The following is a 19,912-nucleotide window of genomic DNA, read 5'->3' on the forward strand; positions in this document are numbered from 1 at the left end:
AAGTGTGTTGCTATTTAAAAACCAACACCTCGATATAAGACATAACATGCAAAGAAGAGCAGCAGAGGTGATAACAGCTGGTTTCATTTCAATGAACCGGATCACTTCTCAATTTGTTTCACTGCTTAAACATGACCATATAATAGACTATCTGCATGAATTATATTATCTAAATGAATCTTAATTGAATGAAACACAAAAATGAATAGTGAGTTGTTCAGGAGAGAAAGTACCTGATTGAATAGGCTTGGGCTGTAAAAGTAAAGGCTGCCACCTAGTGGCTTTATGAAGATAAGAATTTCTCTGCTTCATTTTAACTTGGTGTTACTCTGCTTGTTGTTTTTTTATTTATTTTATCACGCTGTTTTTTTTATTGTGTTTTAATCTTTCTGTAAAGTGACCTTGAGTGCTGAGAAAGACGCTTTTAAATAAAATGTATTATTATTATCATTCTAAGAATAAAGGGCGAGCTGACTTGTTTATACTGCAAATGAACTGTATTCTGAATAGGACATTTTTTAACAGCAAGAAAGTGAATCATTTCAGCTGACTTCTTTGGACCAAAGAAACACATTTCAACCAACTTTTTGAACGCTTTTAATGCAAAAAAAAAAGAAGAAAAATAATTCCGTAAAGTCTTGATAAATCTTTTAAAAGAAAGAAATTACAATCAGGCCATTTCACCACAACTAATAATAAAGTTATGCCAATTTCAGGAGAAATAAAATAAACAGTAAAAACAGTTAAGTCAAGTAAAGTCTGAGTAGAGAAAGTGCTTCAAGCGAATAAAACACCTCAACTAGAACCAGTGTGGTTGAGAAGTCGAAACAGTGCTGTTGTATTATGAGGTGTCAAGAGATGCATCGTTGATGTTGAATCTCAGGGCTGTCACATCGCGTAGGTCTGAGTCCATTCTCTGGCTAGTTTGTTGTACCTAACGAGAGAAGAACGTCAGAAGGAGTTTCTAAAAATGGTAGACTGTTTTAAGTATTACCCCAGGCCAATTTCTTTGGCTTCCAAACTCACTTTTGTCTGTCTGACTTGTAGATGTTTGCAATGTCCGGCACAAGAGGGTCATCCGGATTTGGGTCACACAGCAAAGAGCAAATGGATAATAACACTAGAAGAAAAGAGAAAAAATGTATATATACACAGGTTTCAACTGAATTAGAGATAACTCTCTGAATCATTCTTCATGCACACATTTGGATGAAATTGTTTCAACTTGAATGACAAGGCCTTTAGGTCATTGAAAAAAGGTGTAATGTTTGCTTCAACTCTTATCACGAATATTCAAACATTCAGCTGTTTTCTACTCCATACATAAAATCTAAAAACTGTAGTTGTATAATTTCCAAAGTTGCACAGGGTAAAGAAGGTGCACTTTTGGAAACACTAGAAATATTTCTATTTGTATTAAAGCAGGAATTTAATGTGTTTGTAAGAATTCAGGTTTGGTGATAGGATGCAAGTTTAGTTTTTTACTTTGGTTGAAGCAACAAAGCCAATTACCTTTCATTATATGCTCCAACATCACACCTTATATGCTCTAACATCACACCTCACTCTTTTGTTTGTCTTATTACACTAAAAAGAGACTTTATTTCTTTCTAACTCCACAGTTTATCCAAGGTAGAAATCAGACCCCACACAGCCTACTGTACTATACAATAATGCACTGTACATGCACAATAAATATGGTATTCACCTTTCGATACTGTAAGTGCAGGTGACCACTGCGACCTCAAGATGTCAAGGCAGATGCTACCATTGCTGTTTATGTTTGGGTGATATATTTTTGTTGTGAAGGCAACCTGTAAAGAGAAGAGGGACAAAACAGCACTTCATAAATACAATATCTATTTTAGATTGATTATAAATGGGGCTAGGGTCTCTGTGAAAGGAACAAAGCGATGGATGGATGCATCTTCTGAGTAGGGCTGAATTCATAATTGATTCATTATTTTATCTTCAAGAACAAGAAAATGGTGGAAATGACTGTTTCGAGCAAATCATCCCTTAGATGGAGAATCTTACCTTTGGTGGTTTAAAGGGATAGTCAGTGGGGAAATGGACAGAGAGGAAGAATACTCCTCCATGATATGGGCTGTCATTCTGAAATAAATGGTAAATCATGAAATTATTATTATTATTATTATTACTCATGCTTTGTACCTAAAGCATGCTTATGGGGTGAAACATTATCTGCTGGTGAGTCAACAAAACACCCAGATAGTTTCAATATTTATTTGTCTTCTATTTAATGTTTCTTTGCTTAAACTAAGACATTATGGTATTTCTGCTGTCTCTATTGTCTCATTAGTGCCCTTTGGCTTCAGTTAGTAACACTGGGATGGAGTGTGCCAGCCCGTGCTCTCCATGCTGAATAGAAAGGGCTGTAAAGTCAACATAAAACACTATTGTCTAGAGATCCAGAAGCAACTTGGTTTAGCAGAAATCCAGGAAACTAATCCAGAAAAAGCTCACCGGTCCCGTGATGGTGGCTTGCCAGTGGAACACTAAAAGGAAACAAAGACAGAGATAAACAATCTGTGATGAGGGTATTACTTAATATCAGTTTTTAAACCCACATATCAGTGACACTGCGACACGAGAACAACATTAGAACCAAAAATGAAAGTGGAAGATGGGATCACAGACACAGGTTTATACATAATGTCACAATGCAGTCTATAACTTACTGTCATCCCCTACAGGCCCAGCTGAACATGAAGCTGGAGGATCCTTCTGCAAGTCCACCAACTCCTGAGAAGATTTCAAAAAAAGCAGCCGTTAATATATTTAAACAGCTTCCCCTTAAAGGTTGGTTGAAAAGAGAACTGTTTCGTAAAACTGCGTACACTCTTAAAATATCAGGAGACAAGAGTATGTGAAAGAGAAACCACACACACTCACACACTCTCACACACACCTTGAAGTGCTTTCACTTAGCATGATTGCTAGGCCAACTTTAGCTGACAGCGAAGTTAGCTCATTTAAGGTTAACATCTTAAAAAAGCGAAGTGGTTTACGTATGTCATTACCACTGGCGCAGTTAGGGGACTTCCTAGCAATAATAGCTGTCTTGTGGATCAATTTTCTTTCTTTAAAATTCGTCCAACATCTTGTTTTAACACTTTATGTTACGTTAGCAAACAGATGCTATTAGACGGTTGACTGGCTAAGATACAGCGACACTTCCGCATCGCTCCAACGTTCTCGTTGACAGCACGAAGTAAATCATAAAAAGATGAATCCCCTTTCTTACCTTCCTTATTCTTTTTAAAGCCATGGGTGATCCTCCAGATACAGTAAGGGGAACTGCTGTGTTAACTCTGACAGCTGTCAGCTACAACTATGCTCACTTTCTGCCGACTCCGGTTATTTGTTTTGACAAACTGATTATTTCTTTTGTTTCCGCGTTTTTGTTCGACGAGGAAGAATGGAGCGATGCATTGTGGGAAGTTGAGTTTCTGGGCGGCAACTTAAAGGGACCGTTCATCGAAATAGTTTACACCAGGGGTTCTCAAACTTTTTTGGCTTGTGTATCCCCTTTTCAAAAACAATTTCAGCCAAGTATCCCCTTATATGGCCGAGAAAAAAAATCAGGAAATAATATGGGAAAATAACATGAATAAATGTATGCATGTGGCTTTACATTGTCATAATAACATTGAAATGAAAGATGACACAAATTCTATGCTTTTGTAGTGCAATATTTTTCAGAAATAATTAAAGATTGAGGCAGCTAGTAAATTTGATGGCCCAAGGAGCATACTGATTTATTTCTGTCAAACAAGAAGCATCAAGATGTATTACAGTTACAAGAGTTAAAACACAGTTCTTTTTTTTAGTGCATTTCTTTACCTCTCCTTATGTCTTCCCATTTACAACCAACCCACCCTGGGGAGGGGAGGCTGTCTGGTCCAAGCGGTTTTGCAAATAATATATTTATTTAATAGCCTACTCAGGTCTGCCTACCTCAGGTAGTAAAAAAGCAACACAACAAAGAATAATAATTTGTCTAAATGCGAATCACACAGTTTCTTACCAGTACAACTAAGCCTCCAATGAAATTTTAAAGCTGTGTATTAAGACTTAAACTTTTTAATACAAATCTCTTAGATTCCCAGAGGTAGAACAAAAGACATTTGGTTGGAAAGGCTACATTCACAATAAAACTTGAAATGCATGATCTAAGATAAATAACCCTGGCATGAATTGGATGGATACAGTCTTTTTTTTGTTTTACCTTTTTTTTAAACAGCATTTACACTAATAGAGTCTGGTTAATTATGTCCCATGAGTTGCACAATATGTCATTGTTAATAGATACCTAACATTTATATGATATTGAGTATAATTGAACTGGACATATCTGACTATGATTATCAGCAACTGTGGTCAAATATATCATGGCATTACAGTGTTTAAACCCATAAAGTGAAATGTTCAAACAACAAACAGAAAACAGCTGTTGTCTGTGATGAAAAAATCCCAGAGCTCATCAACACCATGTGAGGCACAGAATCTTTATTTGTTTGGTTTTCACTTGAGGCACTTATAGCTGACTACTCACTCAATATTTAAGGGTACTTGGTTTCTAGGCTATGTTTTAAGCATATCAGAGATGTATTCTGACTCCAAACCATTATTATAAACTAACAGCAGCATTTCAAATCAGTTATTTAAGTACATGAAAGCCAAAGTAAAGCTATAAGAGTTGTTACTGCAGCAGCATCATCAAAGGGTTTGCAAGGATTTAGTCTACAGGGGAAACCATACAACTCAACTCTGCTGGGCTGAATGCATTAACAAGTCTCTCTAAATCTTATATGGACATGAAGCTTCTGATATTCAGAATTTGTACGTGATAAAAGCCTGATGCAATCCTGTCTTGATGTAGCTGCTGACGCTCAAGTCTGGTCCCCTTTGAAACCAGCACCAATGCTGTCTTGTCTAAGCCAAGCCAAATTTGAAGATCTTAAACCTTGACTCACTTAAATGAGATGTTGTGAAGGTGAATAAAATATCTGTCTACACTTTTACAAAATTCTTCAAAATTAACATGTATGCATTTAGCATGGCAGCTTGCAGGATTTTTAGGAGGCATGCGGTTATATAAAAATGACTGAAAGAGTAGGACTGACCCAACTGCAGCACATTGACTCTTAAAAAGTTAAGGCAAAAAAGATGATGTTATCATCACAGAAGATAATAAAACAAATGCCAGTTTAAAGCCAATGTTTCTTGTTATTATCGAAAATTAACTTTGGGAAAAATAAACACATAAAGGGTATCCAAATGCAGCACAGCTCCTCATTTTACAGTCTGTCTATGTCCTGAGATTAGGAGATTTACTGCTAAGAGGATAAAATAGATTATATCACCATGATCAGGCATCTTTTCTGTATTAATTTGATTGCTGAAGTGTCTGCCTGATGGGAGCAGTTGGTATAAATACAAGGCACAGAAGAGGTAAATGATTATTTCCCGGAACATGGCGAGAGAAATACTCCCTCACCCACATCCCTTACAGTGCTGTATAAGTCTGTTTATGTGGGATTTTAAATTAGATGATACATTACCAAACCAAGCTGGGATATAATGTATTTTGCTCTCTATTACAGCATGACCAAATAACATCATTATACTCTGTCAAACCCCAAATGCCCTGAGTCTGCACTATGGCATCCCTGTGGAAACAGAATTCCTGTGGACATTCCAAGACAGATTAAACATACCTTGTTTTTGTACAATAAACCTGGATGATACAGATGTTTAGGGTCACAAGTGGGGAATTACTCCCCAGATGTCCTGGGACAATAACCAGTTCTTTGTTTATTATTGCTGGAAATGTATCTTGTAATGTGTAGATAATGGAAATGCTGAACAGAGTATGGACACCCATTATACATGTAGTGATGTTAGACTGAATGTTTGGCAACATACTGCAAGGAGCAGAGAGAGCAAAGTGAAGTGAAGACAGAAGGAAGATGAAGAAGCATACTGTAGATAGGGAGAGGGGGCACATCTGCCATCTTTCACGCCTGGACGGCTGCACATCTCACAACCACAGATTGCAGCAAATTAAGAGATTTTCTAATTATTCAGTTATTTATTTATGCAGCAATAGCTGCATTGCATCATATTCTCAGTAGCCAGTGTTTGGCACAAATTCATGGTAATGTCTGCATTATACCAGTGAGTTTATCTTACTTAGAGAAATAATTTATCTTATGTTAGTGAAAAATTAATGCATAAACTCCACTGCATACCCCAGACTAGTCATTAAATGAAATGTTTTCAGTTCATTGGACTGATTGTGCTAAGGTGTTGTGAACTATTTGGTTACTTTTTTGAATTGTCACTCCCTGCTCTCTCTCACATTGTGATGTCATTTAGTTTAATATAGCAATGACCAAGAAATATTACAGGAACCCTTTGATGTGCTTTTGCTAAATTCTTCTTTTAAACACAGTCTGCATGTTTTTCAATGGAGTGAGTTCTAATCGAGGCATGAAATGAATTTAATAGATGCTTAAAGCTCCTTAGGAGATTTAGCTGATTATGAAACAGACTTAAATTAACTCTAAGGCCTCTTTATGACCTACAAGAGCTAACAAGACTATCAGCAACATGACTGATCATCTCTTTACAGTAATAGGTATAGGGGTAGGTGTCAGACAAATTGAACAACTGCTGACTGCAGAAATGTCCTCTTTTAATACTAACCACTGCAAAGATTCATGATGAATGAAGCATTTGAACGTTGAAAGAAAGCAAATTGAGATTTAAAACAAAACACACAGGGCTTACACATGCACAGAATGAGATCAACTTAGAGATCAAATGTGCTGCTTTGACCACAGGTAGGCGACAAAATCTGCAAAACTGAAGTTCCTCACATGAGCTTTAAGGAACACAGTAATTGTGCCTCTGCATGTTTGTTACAGACTAAGTTTGAATTTTGTTTTGGTTCAACTCCTTGGTCACTCACTGAGAAATACAAATATTTTTGACTCACTGTAGATGAACATCTTGTGTTTTGCAAAGAAACACAAGTTTCACCAGACTCTGCAGAAAGAGCTTTAGGAGCTGTTCTAAATAAGGTTAGACTATGAAATGACCTTGGTTATAAAAACTTACACACAGCTGTTTAGTTCACATGTCTGTCCTATTTTGGAATATAGTGCGGGGACTTGGGGTCATTGCAATCTAAGCATGAAGCAGTTCAGATCAGAGCTATGTGTTGTTTTCTGGGTGTGCATAAAAATGCCCCAAAACTTACATTATATGATGACATGGGAAGGGAACCATGTGGAATACAACATATGGGGGACATGGTGCAACTGTTGAAAAGATTCAGTAATAAACTGGATGACATACTTAACAAATCTAATATTGAATTATTCAAAAACTTCACTTGGGGTACAGAGCTTGAAAACGTATTTGACAAGGCAGGTCTCCAATACATCTTTAGGAATAAGCTGTAAAATGTCACATGTATGTTTAAGCTGTGTCTTGTACGTCCATGTGGGCTGGGCAGCTTTCTGGGGAATGACATGTTTAAAAAATGAACAACATCATAAACAACAACAATTATGTTCACTATTTTTGGATCATTTTACCTTAAAAGCTGGATTAAGGCTAAAGTAGAATCAAAGAGAGTGATGGCAAAGCCTCAATGAACTGATAAGGCACTTGTTGCTGCCAAAGTCATTCATAAAAAATATTTCAAACAAGAACCACAATCCACACATACCAATAGAGATGTAACTACTTTGTCTGAGTCAGCACCTCATAGACTCATATGTTTTGACCTAGAGGAGATATGGTTTAGGGCAATATGTGCACATTTAAAAGTAGTTACCCTGGCTAGTCGACACAACGATAACTGGTTGGTTAAGCAAATCATTTATATTCTTTGTTACTGTAGACCCAAAACACTGGCCCTAGCATATATTGCGTCTAAACTGTGGAACAGCCACTTGCCACTAACTAGGGCTGTAGCTCTGGCTAATGACTACTGCCATAATGCTATAGTGCTGCAACCCAGATGTAGATGACAGCGCCCAGCGCAGCCAATTTGTAGTATTTTGTTCCATGAATGGAGATAATGTTTTATGTTGACTGTGTCAGGTTAAACTGGAATATGACTTTACCACAGCAATGTGTAACCAGCAAGCAGGATTGAAGGCTTGTGGTGCTAGCTCTGTTAATGTAAGCAACACTGCACACCAATTTAATAATTGGCCACAGACTCTGTGATCCCATGATTAGCCATTTTGAATCAATAACGCTCAATTTTGACTGTTTTCTGAGTGTTTTCTTACCTTTGGACTAATCATTAAAGGAAATTGAAATCTCTATTTAAATACCTAGATAATTAGTTGGAACATCCCTAGCTTGGACATTATGTCAACTGAGTTTTGCATTCAGAAAAAAGTGCTGTTGTTTGAGTCTGTGTTCTACAAAGTACCAAAGTAATTTCAAATATATATGAGAGTATAGGCATTATAAAATGATAGCCAAAGCCTGAAAGTAATATCACTGAAATAAACTAAAACATTTAAATACTAGAATATCACTTCAGATGAAATAAACTCTGTTACATTATTAAAAATGAACAGATGAAACCTGAATGATTATTCACATGCAATCAGCATTTAATATTGTAGAAGTCTGCAGTGGGGGTTCATACCTCACATTAAGTGCACTGTTGGGTGATCTAACTGACTTTATGAATGCACTTTATTTATTATTTAATTTTCGAAAATGTCTGTAATATGTCTTGCTAGCAGCTTAAATGCTCAATATTTATGCTTACTTATGACACATAATTAATGTTCACTTTCCTTAAAATCTTGTTCACAATAATTCCTTTGCATTATTGATTCAAAGACATTTTTTATTCTTATACACTACCAGTCAAAAGTTTGGAAACACCTTCTCATTCAACAGTTTTTATTGAATTTAATTATTTGAAACACTGTAGATTAATACCAAAGACATCAAAACTATTAAAGAACACATTTGGAATTATTTAATTAACAAAAATGTGTTAAACAAAGCAGAATATGTCTTATATTTTATATATAGATTCTTTAAAGTAGACCCCTTTTGCTTTAATGCCAGCTTTGCACACTCTTGGTATTCTCTCAATCTGCTTCATGAAGTGTTCTCCTGGAATGGTTCTGAATGAACATGTGAGCCTTGTCAAGAGTTCATTTGTGGAATTACTTGCCTTTTTAATGTGTTTGAGACCATCAGTTGTGTTGTTCATAGGTAGGGTTAGTACATAATGGATAGCCCTATTTTACTACTGTTGTAATCCATATTATCGCAAACCATATGATTTAATAGTTTTGATGTCTTCAGTATTAATGTATATTGTCGAAAATAATTAAAATGAATGAAAACCTTTGAATGAGAAGGTGTGTCCAAACTTTTGACTGGTAGTGTAACTTTGAAAAAATAACATTTGATAATAGCAATTTGCTACAGGTAAGAAATTGTGGATTGTCCTATCTGGTTCTGAAAAGCCAGGGATACAAAAACTGCCCTACATTTTTGTCCCTCTCTGACCTTTGATGAAAATGGGGTTGATAAAATATTAATATCATGCGAGTCCACTCTATGTTGACTTAGCTGTAATAAATACAATATCAGTTTTGTGCGTACAGCATGACTGAAATTTCAGCACAAAAAAAAAAAAGCTGTTGGTCCCCAAAACGGGTTGTAATTTATTCTCCACACGCGATTGGTCATGGATCGATGCGCGTTCACGGCGCTCCGTGGCGGCGCGCTCGTGCTTCTGAGCATCGTTTGGAGAAGAGGACAGGAGGAGAGAGAGACGGAGAGCTGTAACCACACCAAGAGTCCACCGAATGTCTCCCTCAGCACGCTGCCAATGAACAATCCTCGCATTCCTATGTCTGCCACTTGACACACTGAACGTTACGGACCAGGCTTCCACCTCTGCACGGATTCAGGAGTCCTACAGCGGGCTGCCCGATTTTTCAGGTGAGCCCCCCCCCCCCCCCCCCCCCCCCCCCTTCCCTCCCTCCTTCGCCTCCTTCTTCGCCTCCTTCTGCTCCGGTGACCGATGTGTGTTGTCTGAGTATTAACCGTGATTGCAAATGAGAAGGGACGGTAGCGGGCGCGTACGTGCGTCTTTTTTTGCAGTAGCTGTCCAAGGTGCTGAAACGGGCAGTGGCTCGTGGTAAGAGAAAAAAAAAAACAGTGTGTGTAGTAGAGCTAGCGTCCTCATGTTAGGAGCAGGTTGCATGACTCCGCTCTTTGCATGCTATGGGCTATTTAGCGTTGCAGAATAAAACCTTCCGAAGATGTCGTGTTGCTGTCGTGGAAAAAAGGATGAGGCTGTAACGTGCATTACGGTATTCGTTTCAATAGCACGTTCTGACTATGGCTGCTCTGTTTCTAAGCTGCATTGTAGAGTATAGCCTTCCTCCTCCTCCTTCTCCTCCAGAGACGGTGTGTTGTTTTACTGCATCTGTGCCGTTGTCAGGGTCCGGGTCTTCTTCAGCTCACCTTATCTTTCCCCCCTTTGGAATCTCAGGATGCATTTAGTTGTGTGAGGATTGCAATTGCATCCTCTGATGTCAACAAAGAGTAAAAGGTTATCACTGTAGCAGGCATTGATTTTGTTTTGCACAATAAATCCATCTGGGAACAAGAGGGTTGGAGTCTCTCTCAAGTTGAACTTTTGCCCCGTTCACTGGTAATTGAACCAGTAACCAAGCCTTGCACAGTATTGCCTTTCTTTAAACATGTCTGCCTCGAGACCTTTGGGAATGTTAACACATGTAACCAAATGTGAGTTCTGCACATCTGTTTCATGTGCAAGTGTCAGATATGTCAAAAACACGTTCCACTCTACAAGTTATGTAAATTGTTCCATTCTTGGCAAGGTAAGGGATCACATTCAGACCTCTGTTGTTCTCCTTGTGATGGACCCAAAATTTAATATTTTTTTCTGTCTACAAACAGGAGCACCTGACATTTCCTGTGGCAGAAAAACTCACTGGATCATGGCACAGACCAACAGCGGCGGGCAGGGCACCAATGGTGTAGCGGACGAGTCCCCCAACATGATAGTGTACAGAAAGGTAAGGCTGATGCTGCTATTTTTAGTCTGCACGTGCCTGTGTGTTTGCGAGTGCGAGTGTGTGTGAACGTCTCATGCATTAATTTACTTGATGATGAGCTGCGAAATGGAAATTGCTCATACTAATGGCAAGACAGTGTTCTAGCGCCATGCTTGATTTAGGCCTGTAATGTAACATCGGCTTGATGAGAGCATGCAAGGAACATGCTTTTTTTTTTCTCACATAATATGCATGAAAGTAAGTGGAATCAGAGCATGCTTATGCACATGTACATACACAGACACACACACACAGACACACACACACACACACACACACACACACACACAGACACAGACACACACACACACACACACACACACACACACACACACACACACACACACACATACACACATACACACATACACATATGAAACCCTGACAGGCATGCACATTTTTTTTAGAACCAGCAGCTGTTATTGGTTGCATGTTGGTTTTTAATGGAAGTGAATGAAGCCAAACCAATTGTTTATTACGCTGCTGGGGGTGTACGCCTCCACTGTTAAATCTCTTACTACATTAGAGGAATTGAAAAAGAGAGGGAAGTAAAAATGGCCAAAAGCTGAGACACCTTAATCCAGACCTGCTCAAAACGTCAAACAGATTAATGAAACAATAATCTGTATTTGTTTACTCTCAGGTTTGGGGTCCAGTTGTAGTTTCTTACAAGAACTTTAGCTCCTCTTAGGTGAAAAACAGATGTACAAGGATATGTATGCTGGCCCCCACATACACTGAATTGTTTGCAATCTTTTTTTTTTTCATCTCTGGACAAATTTAAGATTAACCTACAAATAAGCAGTTTTGGATATTGCTTTTGCTACCATCAGGAGAGGCGTCTGTTCCCTGGTGGGGCTATTTATGTCTGATAGCAAAGGATTTCTGTGTTGGTCAAATCCTTGCTGGAGACGTTACATTTCTTAAATTTAAAATAAAGACATGGTGCTTTGTCTCAAATGAAAGTGGAGAAACCCATCCTATCACGCCCTTATACCAATATTGCCTAATGTTAAGTTTCGTAGCCTACCACATCCTTGGTCCTTATGACCCCCCAAAAGAAGGGGATAGATGGACTCTAAGAGCCAGTACATCACCAGAGTTATCAAATGGATACCCTCCTTCACTGGGGTTTAGTAAAGTAAGGCTCACAACACCTCCCCGATGCTTTACAGTTAGCTTACTCACACAAAGAGAAAATAATGTAGAGAGATATTTAAACATGGGCAAGGAAGGCAGAGCCATAACAAGAAGCTTGTTTGGGCTGGGACTTGCCCCTGCCAGGTTAGGCTGTACGCTCTACCTCTCCCCACTCCCCCATTTCTATGAGAGAAGAGAGGATTAGGAGTCTGAGGCGAGATATTAAAAAAAGACAGGGAAGGCAGAGCCAGGGCGAGATTCTTCTTTGGGTTAGAACTCAGCCCTTGTTGGGTTAGGCTGTACGCTCTACCTCCCCTTACTCCTACATTTGTATGAGGAAGAAGACGAGAAAAAAAAGAGATAGCAAAGAGAAGGTTATGTGCAGAGATATCAGAAAGGGTGAGAAGCCTGTTGGGACAAGGGCTCACCCCTTCTGGGTAAGACTGTATGCTCTACCTATCCCTACTTCCCTACTCCAATGAGGAGTGAAGAGAGAGAAAACAGAGATATGCAGAGAGATGCTAGAAAGGGACAGAGTAAGAAGCCTGTTGGGCTCACCCCCAGCGGGTCAGGCTTCACTCTGCATATAAAACTGCTGTGAAATTCATTCATCTTGGGTATTTTTATTATGTAATTATGGCTTGATTTGTCATTTCTACTCAAAGAATCTCCTCCACCACAATGGAGAAACATCCTCACTGTTGGGTAATCTTGTGTTTTACCTCACTCTCACCTGCAATGATGAAGTGATCACATTCTCATCTCACTTACGGATGACTCAAGCATTGAGTGAATTTCTGCATCTCATATTCTTCACCCTTCAATGCATGAGCCCATTTTCATCTGTGACAGCTTCTTCACACTAGGCTGAGGATACGCTTAGCATGATATCATAGATTGACGATATTTTATAGCACTCACAGCATGTAAGGCAGTATCTCTGCCAGTGTGGGACGGGATTTGCAGGGAGAGCCGCTATGCTTTCAACAAAAAAGGAAGGCTATCTGTTATTTTTAAGACAAAATTTGAAGGATCTCCCAAAAGCAAAACCACAACCTCATAAATTAGAGAAATCTCATGAAGTAGGCCAAATGTTGAGGACAACAGAGGAATGTGACTGTTTTATTTTGGGAGACAAAGGAGGAGAGCAAGTCTGATTACTTTTAATCTTTAAAAAGAAATATTAAATAAGTATCACTGAGACATGAGAGCTAGTTGCACCCACCTATTGACCTGATGTCTCTCCAGCTATTCAATTACATGTGATGTCTCTTCTTTCCTCCTGCTATTGATCCTTCCTCCCTGCTGTTCCGTCATGCTATGACGCATGGAAAGAGCAAAGTATGTAAATTAGCCAAACATCTCCAGCCTGTGCAACTTTTACCTTAAATGGCTTTTTTTTAATTTCTTCAAAAAAAAAAAGGGCTGCAAGGATTATTTAAGAGTTAAGAAACTGTTTGTTCCAAAGTGTTGGTTTAGTCATAGAGGTTTCATACTTCATCCAACGCTTCCCTTCACACCACTTGACCACACATGGCCGCAGCTTGGCTCCGTTCACTGACTGACCTAGATACACCGTGGAGTGAAAGCAGGGTGGAAGAAATCGTGTTTGTGGAGTGGGTTTAACTTACAAAAAAAATGCAACTGGAAGAGCTCAGTCTGTAGACATGTTGACTTTGCCAGCATGAGCAGAAGCCCCGAATGCTTTTCAGAAGAGATGACTTGGCAGAGGTGTTGCAACCCACACTTAGATGAGGCTAATTCTCGAGTGGAAAAAGCAGCTTTTATGTTCTGTTTCTGCTGCTCAGACTGCTTGAGCATCAAACTTACTGCAGAAAAATAATGTTCTTGTTGAGCAACATCTACTTGATATCTGACAGTGTGCTGGTGGTGTATAGTAGTGGAAGGATTATGTAACACGAGCAGAGGGAGTTTTATGGTTGAGGACAGCAGAAAGTGGTTTGATAGGCGTTCCACTGGGAGCATAACTATATCTTTTCACCCTCTCAATCCATCCTCCCCTCTGGCCCGTCCCCCCCTCCAGTCCTGTCATTAACGTATAATGAAAATGGATGGCTGAACTAAGGTGTTGACCTGCCTGCAGTGGAGATGTGTGCAGAGATGTCTGTTTTTTCCTCAAGGATGCACACACACTCACACCTATTGAAAAATGTAAACATGCAATCTATACTTGGGATGAAAGAGTTATATGTGCAGAGATGGATTGCACCAGCTGGTTGGTGAAAAGCTGATGTATTGAGATCAGTTTCTGCAAATTTCATCAGTCGCTATATGAATCCAATAAGATGCTAACAAGCAATATGTCAGAGCTCATCCACTTTGTGAGGAAATGCCGATAGAATATCCGACGGAGTGATTCAGTGGATATGCACTGCACGTCTGCAGCTCCACATCATTACTTACCATTTAAAAAGCCTTTAAGATGCCTGCTCACATATTAACCATGTCAGGTTCATATCTTCAAGACTGTATAGTGATTTTTTTCCCCCTGCCTGCTCACATGTGTGTGCTATGAAAAAATGCTGTGATGCATATGTGAGCATGTGTGTGTGCCGTATGTAGGGCAAATGTTGCTAAGAGAGAGTCGTGAATTTTTTATGTGAGCCTAAAACAGCTCTGGTGAAGTTCATAGCCACTCAGCATGAGGAGGGAACATCTTCTCTCACCAGGCAGTGAGCACTGTGTGTGTTATGTGTGTGCAAGTTATTGTCTCTGTATGTGTGGGAGCATGGGTTTGCTGTTTGGAATAAGAAAGTTGGAAAAAAAGAAAGAAATACACTGTAGTATATTAAATGATCAGATTTGGCATTAACTATAGATGGATCTAGTAAAGTATTGATGTTCTCCCTACGTTCATCTTAAAATCCACATTAATGTCATTTAGTAGAGGGACTGAGGCCGTTAAAAATTGAGACAGCCTTACCAGAGGTAGAAAAAGAACAGCCATGTTATTTCATAACTTTGACATGTCTAGTTTATAAACTGGATGGTTTTACTAAAATATTTGACTAAGAAATGACTTCTTTTGGCTTTTTCTCTTTCATGAAAATGTGAAAATGAAGGCCTTGTGACAGCATCTGCTTTTTTCAAATGTATCTCTGGAAATCAAGAACAGAATGTCACCAAATTTAGTGTTCAAGGCAATTATTACTTACAATAAAGAAAAGTCTTTATCAATAGAAATGTCTGTCTTTGATATCCGCCCACTTAAGCACGGATGTATTATAGGCAAAAAACACAAAAGGGAAACAAATATCTAAAAGGTACAAGTCTGTCATTTTTTAAGAAAGAAGACCAGTCATAAAATATCACATTTATCTACTACAGACTTTTATCTTATCTTGAAAGCAGATTATATGATTTTTGATTTTACCCTCTGCAGTTGATTTCCAGAGATACATGTGATACAGCAGATTCTGTCCCGTTTGGAGGGGCTTGATTTTTGTTTTTTGGTTAGAGTGAAAACAAAAACCAAAAACAATCTTGCTGTAGAATATTTTTTATCAAAGCTGTCAAACGATTCATTTTGAACCCTGATTAATTACTGAACTGCAATAGTTAATTGCGATTTACTTCAATGTGAAACAATTGTTACCAGTGTTGACTGGCCTGCAGTCAGTTGCCACTTATATAGCTTGCGCTGCTAACTTCTTAGATTTAGTTTGATCCGTAGGTCTGCATCAATTCACACACTCCTCAACACTTTCCTGCCAGCCTTTGAGATGTGGTTGCTTGCTGACATCAGTCAGATTAGCTGCACCTGTATGCTTAGATCATAGGTGGTAGCTTATGTGATATTTTAACCCTGTTTGACACAAAGTGAGTATCACTTTTTATACTGTGCTGTGGGACCTTTTTAAAGTGAATATGCTGTTTAGAAGTGCAGTGGTGTTGCTATTTTTCATCCTGGCTACAGCAGGAAGCAGGAAGAAGCTGCAGCAGCTTAACTACGGTGTGCCGAAAGAGGCAAAATAGCATGCAATTTAAAAAGCCCTATCATATCAGACTTCCATACCAACTTCTGTCTTTCCTTATGTCGATGTACAGTAAAGTACCTGTGTGAATGGAAATGAAAGCATGGTAAATGCAAATACAGTATTACACCTGATCATGCTACAATCTAATCACAGTAAATGTGTCAACACTGACAGCCTTCATTTTAATACAACCATCCATTTCATAAACCAGATGTGAAAGTTATGAGAAAATATAGCAGTGGGTTGTTACCTTGGGTAAGGGAATGTTGAAAACTCAAGGCTTTGGGGGTTTGTCTCTCAACAAACTATTGAGACGCTGGAGGAAATCTTACACAAAGGCTGTAGACACAGCTACCAGTTTCAGAGTCAGTTTATGCCTCATACACCAGCAAGAAATCAACCTTTACAACCTCACCTATTTTCATTTCCAGCTTTTTCTGCACTTAAAATGTTTTCTACACTGCAGATTTTCCCTTGCCTCTACCACCAGCAAAAATATGTCAGCTCTTTACAAAAAATAATCATTCTTAAAGATTTTTGCTTGAATTGTTGTGAGTTAATTTGCACCTTGAGCTAAAAAAAAAGAACCTACACTCTTATTCTCTGAAGAATTTGACTGACAGAACAGTTAAACTCACTTGATCCAGGTAAACATTTCAAATAAGTTGGTTTGCCTCATATCTCATCTATCCTTTTTCAGTAGATTTTTAAGAGTATGTGAATTTGACTTTTTTTCTGTCAATGAAATGGCATTGTATTTTGCGTTATAAATCTCCTGTTGGGAAAGAAAAAATATCTATAAATGTCTTGATTGACATTTTCCTGTTGCTACATAAAAATGTAAGCACAGCAGAAATCTTCATCTCCAAATAATTTTTGGTTTGAATTTTTTTCAACTGAATGATCAACAAGTTAGAAAATTCAACATTTCTTCTGAGAGCACTTTGGTAAAGAGAACAGTTAATCTCACTCGATTCAAGTAAACCAAATCAAAATCAAAGAAGTTGATTTGCCATATTTAACTTTCACAGTAATTCTATAAAATAAGACTATCAAAGCCCCTTACAAGTTAGAATAAATTGGCAAGATCATATTCTTGCAGTTTGTTGTAACTACTGCAGTCTGATCTCCCTCTTTGGTGTAGTTTCTGACAGCTGAGGCACCAGCCCACTCTTATTTACATCTGAACTGCCGACGGGCATCCAGTAATTGTTCTTCAAGCTGCCAGAGTGGCTTCTGTCTCCTTGTAGAGCCATTAATCCTATACTGGAGGTTTATTGTTTTTTTCACAATGAGCTTATCTAACATTCTATAACACTGTTATTGTTGTCTACAGTCAATACAGGAGGTTTTTACATGCTGATGCTTACATAAATATCAACACTTCTATGTCTTTGAAGTAATTGGTCCCTGAGGAAACTTTGTGTTATCTGTGGATGACACTCATGCGCAAAGAGTGTATAAAATTGCTTATTTTACGACTTTGAAAGATGTAAACAACCTAACTGTATCTATCAGGGCTAAATATAACAGATAATTGAAAATACTATCTTATAGTGATCAATTAACCGATCAGATGTTCTTTGTAAAACACTCTCCATTCAGGTCAATTCAAAACAAAGAGCTCAAAAACAACAAAACTCAGTGAAAAGCTGGATAAAAAGGTAAAATACATAGAGTAGTTCAACCACAAATGAAGCTCAATTCAAGGCATGGATAAAAAGTAAATGCAATAAATGGTTGAATGCATAACAAATTAAAGTCAACTTAGATGTTAGCCCAATTTAAAAGCAGTCTATAACAGTTTTTAATCAACAGGTTACAACATTGCTCGAACTTAGCCAATAGTCTCTGATGAAATTTGCTTAAAACCATCAATCAATGCTGATGAGATATTACTTCTATGTTATATGACAGCATACAACATTTCATGTCATAGGTTTAACTTTGACTAAAATTTAGTTTGCTTTTTAGCAATGTTTCAAATGTCTATGAGGCAATTACCCTGCAGTGTTTCCAGGGGTGCTGGTGTAGGGCTAAACTATGATTTGCTGTCTACCTGGTCAGTGGCAGGGCTCGAATTCAGACCACCTCATTAGGCTTCGCTGCAAGAAGATTTGAAGCATTTAATGAAGCTTTTCTTTCCCTTTTGGTACTCCTTTAATAATTAACTATTAATGATTTGAAGGTTGTGTTAATTGAAATAAACAAGCAATTACATTTGATTACAATTTGATTAAAGTGGCTAGACTAGACATGATCAGTACAAATAGATCTGGTACATAAAGGGTATATTCATCCATAAAGGTACCTCAGTTAGACCACCCCAGAAAATACATTTCTGGACACACCCCTGCAATTACTAAATACTATTTGTACACTCCTGACTTATCTCAGCCCTGAATAGTGTAAACATATCATTTGTCACAACAAACAAAAAACCGCTGAAGTAAAAGATTATTAAGATGTCTTTACAAGCTTTCCTTTGTTAGATGTTGGCACACTGTGTTTTCAGCTTTGGGAAACTCTGTCCTTCACACTTTTGAAAAGGAGCTAACGCTGCACTGTGAGATTAAAAACATTTCTCCTTAGTGCAACCCAGTAATGAAGTCATGAGCAGCCAGCAATAACAAACAGGGCAAAGGTATCAGTGCATGCTATTGATTTGTCAATTGATTAAGTGGTTGTGTACAAGGGATCATTTTGCATGAACAAGACTCTCCCTCTCCTCTGCATTGCTGCAACACAGCGGTTATACAGGATTGTTAGGTTATGCAGAGCTGCGGCCATTACTAATACACTGGGTCCACTACAACTTCTCCTCAGTAGAAAGCAATTTTCAATCCAGGCCTAATCTGCTTCTGTAAAACCCACCCTATATTGGCCGTGCTGTCATCAATACAATTTCCTACAACCATCCTACATTGTTCATGAGTCATAAAGCAGTGAGAGCTGAATACATTTCAGCTTTTTAAGAGCGGGATTGAAGGGTTCTTGTACTGCCTGTCTCCCTCAAGCTGCAATCAGAAGATCAGGAAGACCGGGAGAAAGAGTGAGAGAGTCGGGGGAGGGGGGTGAGGTGGGATGATCCATAATTGCCAGATCAGAGAGAAATCTTTGTGTGTGAAGTGGGGCTCTTTGTATGCCAGCTTGCCAGCCAGGCGATTTCTCTTCCTGTGTATGAAAACATGCGTGTTCTTTTGTACGCTCACTGTGGAGGGAAAAGTGTGGGTGTTTGGCAGACACTGTTGGGGTGGAAAATTGGCATTTATGGCTTTGTGCATTTCAAACTAATCCTTTTTTTCCTGTATTTGCTGACATCAATACCTAAACGCCAATTACAGGGGCTGGCATTAGCAACACATGCTACAGTTGATAATTATGTAGGTGTGTCATCACACTACTGGGGGCAAAGATAATCCAATGGGCCACGCTGAATCTTGGCACCATACGAGATATAAGTAACACTTTAACAAATAACAAGAGTCAACAAGAGTGACTAAAATTTGAAATTGTTTCGGGGAATAATCTCAATATTACCCTCATAAAGCTGAATTACACTCATCCTTATAACCTTTTGGCTATTGTCTAACTACCATTAGC

At 38.4% G+C, this 19,912-nt stretch overlaps 2 protein-coding genes across 7 annotated transcripts in view; one reads left to right on the forward strand and one right to left on the reverse strand.

Annotated features, from left to right (window-relative positions):
* Positions 1-636: 636 nt before the first annotated feature.
* The window catches only part of LOC117811636 (ubiquitin-conjugating enzyme E2 D4-like), a 57,560-nt gene continuing 38,284 nt past the window's right edge, over positions 637-19,912 (reverse strand). The window contains exons 1-7 of one of the 2 annotated variants that reach the window (XM_034682042.1): positions 3,269-3,445; positions 2,703-2,766; positions 2,488-2,519; positions 2,038-2,115; positions 1,709-1,814; positions 1,027-1,120; positions 637-934 (exon numbers count right to left, since the gene is read on the reverse strand). In XM_034682042.1, the coding sequence (XP_034537933.1) occupies positions 889-934; positions 1,027-1,120; positions 1,709-1,814; positions 2,038-2,115; positions 2,488-2,519; positions 2,703-2,766; positions 3,269-3,292 (444 nt within the window). In that variant the 5' untranslated portion in view covers positions 3,293-3,445 and the 3' untranslated portion in view covers positions 637-888. Of the gene's footprint in view, positions 935-1,026; positions 1,121-1,708; positions 1,815-2,037; positions 2,116-2,487; positions 2,520-2,702; positions 2,767-3,268; positions 3,446-19,912 lie in introns of those variants that run through there. The other variant, XM_034682041.1, reaches the window with a different exon arrangement.
* rgs7a (regulator of G protein signaling 7a) overlaps positions 2,729-19,912 on the forward strand; it is a 77,683-nt gene continuing 60,499 nt past the window's right edge. Inside the window, exons 1-2 of one of the 5 annotated variants that reach the window (XM_034682036.1) lie at positions 2,729-2,823; positions 11,014-11,132. In XM_034682036.1, coding sequence (XP_034537927.1) covers positions 2,730-2,823; positions 11,014-11,132 — 213 coding nt within the window. In that variant the 5' untranslated portion in view covers position 2,729. Of the gene's footprint in view, positions 2,824-6,779; positions 6,873-9,811; positions 10,027-10,135; positions 10,226-10,494; positions 10,935-11,013; positions 11,133-19,912 lie in introns of those variants that run through there. The other 4 variants (XM_034682039.1, XM_034682038.1, XM_034682040.1 and 1 more) reach the window with 4 other exon arrangements.

Source organism: Notolabrus celidotus, chromosome 4 (genome assembly GCF_009762535.1).
Source record: "Notolabrus celidotus isolate fNotCel1 chromosome 4, fNotCel1.pri, whole genome shotgun sequence".
Taxonomy (NCBI): domain Eukaryota; kingdom Metazoa; phylum Chordata; class Actinopteri; order Labriformes; family Labridae; genus Notolabrus; species Notolabrus celidotus.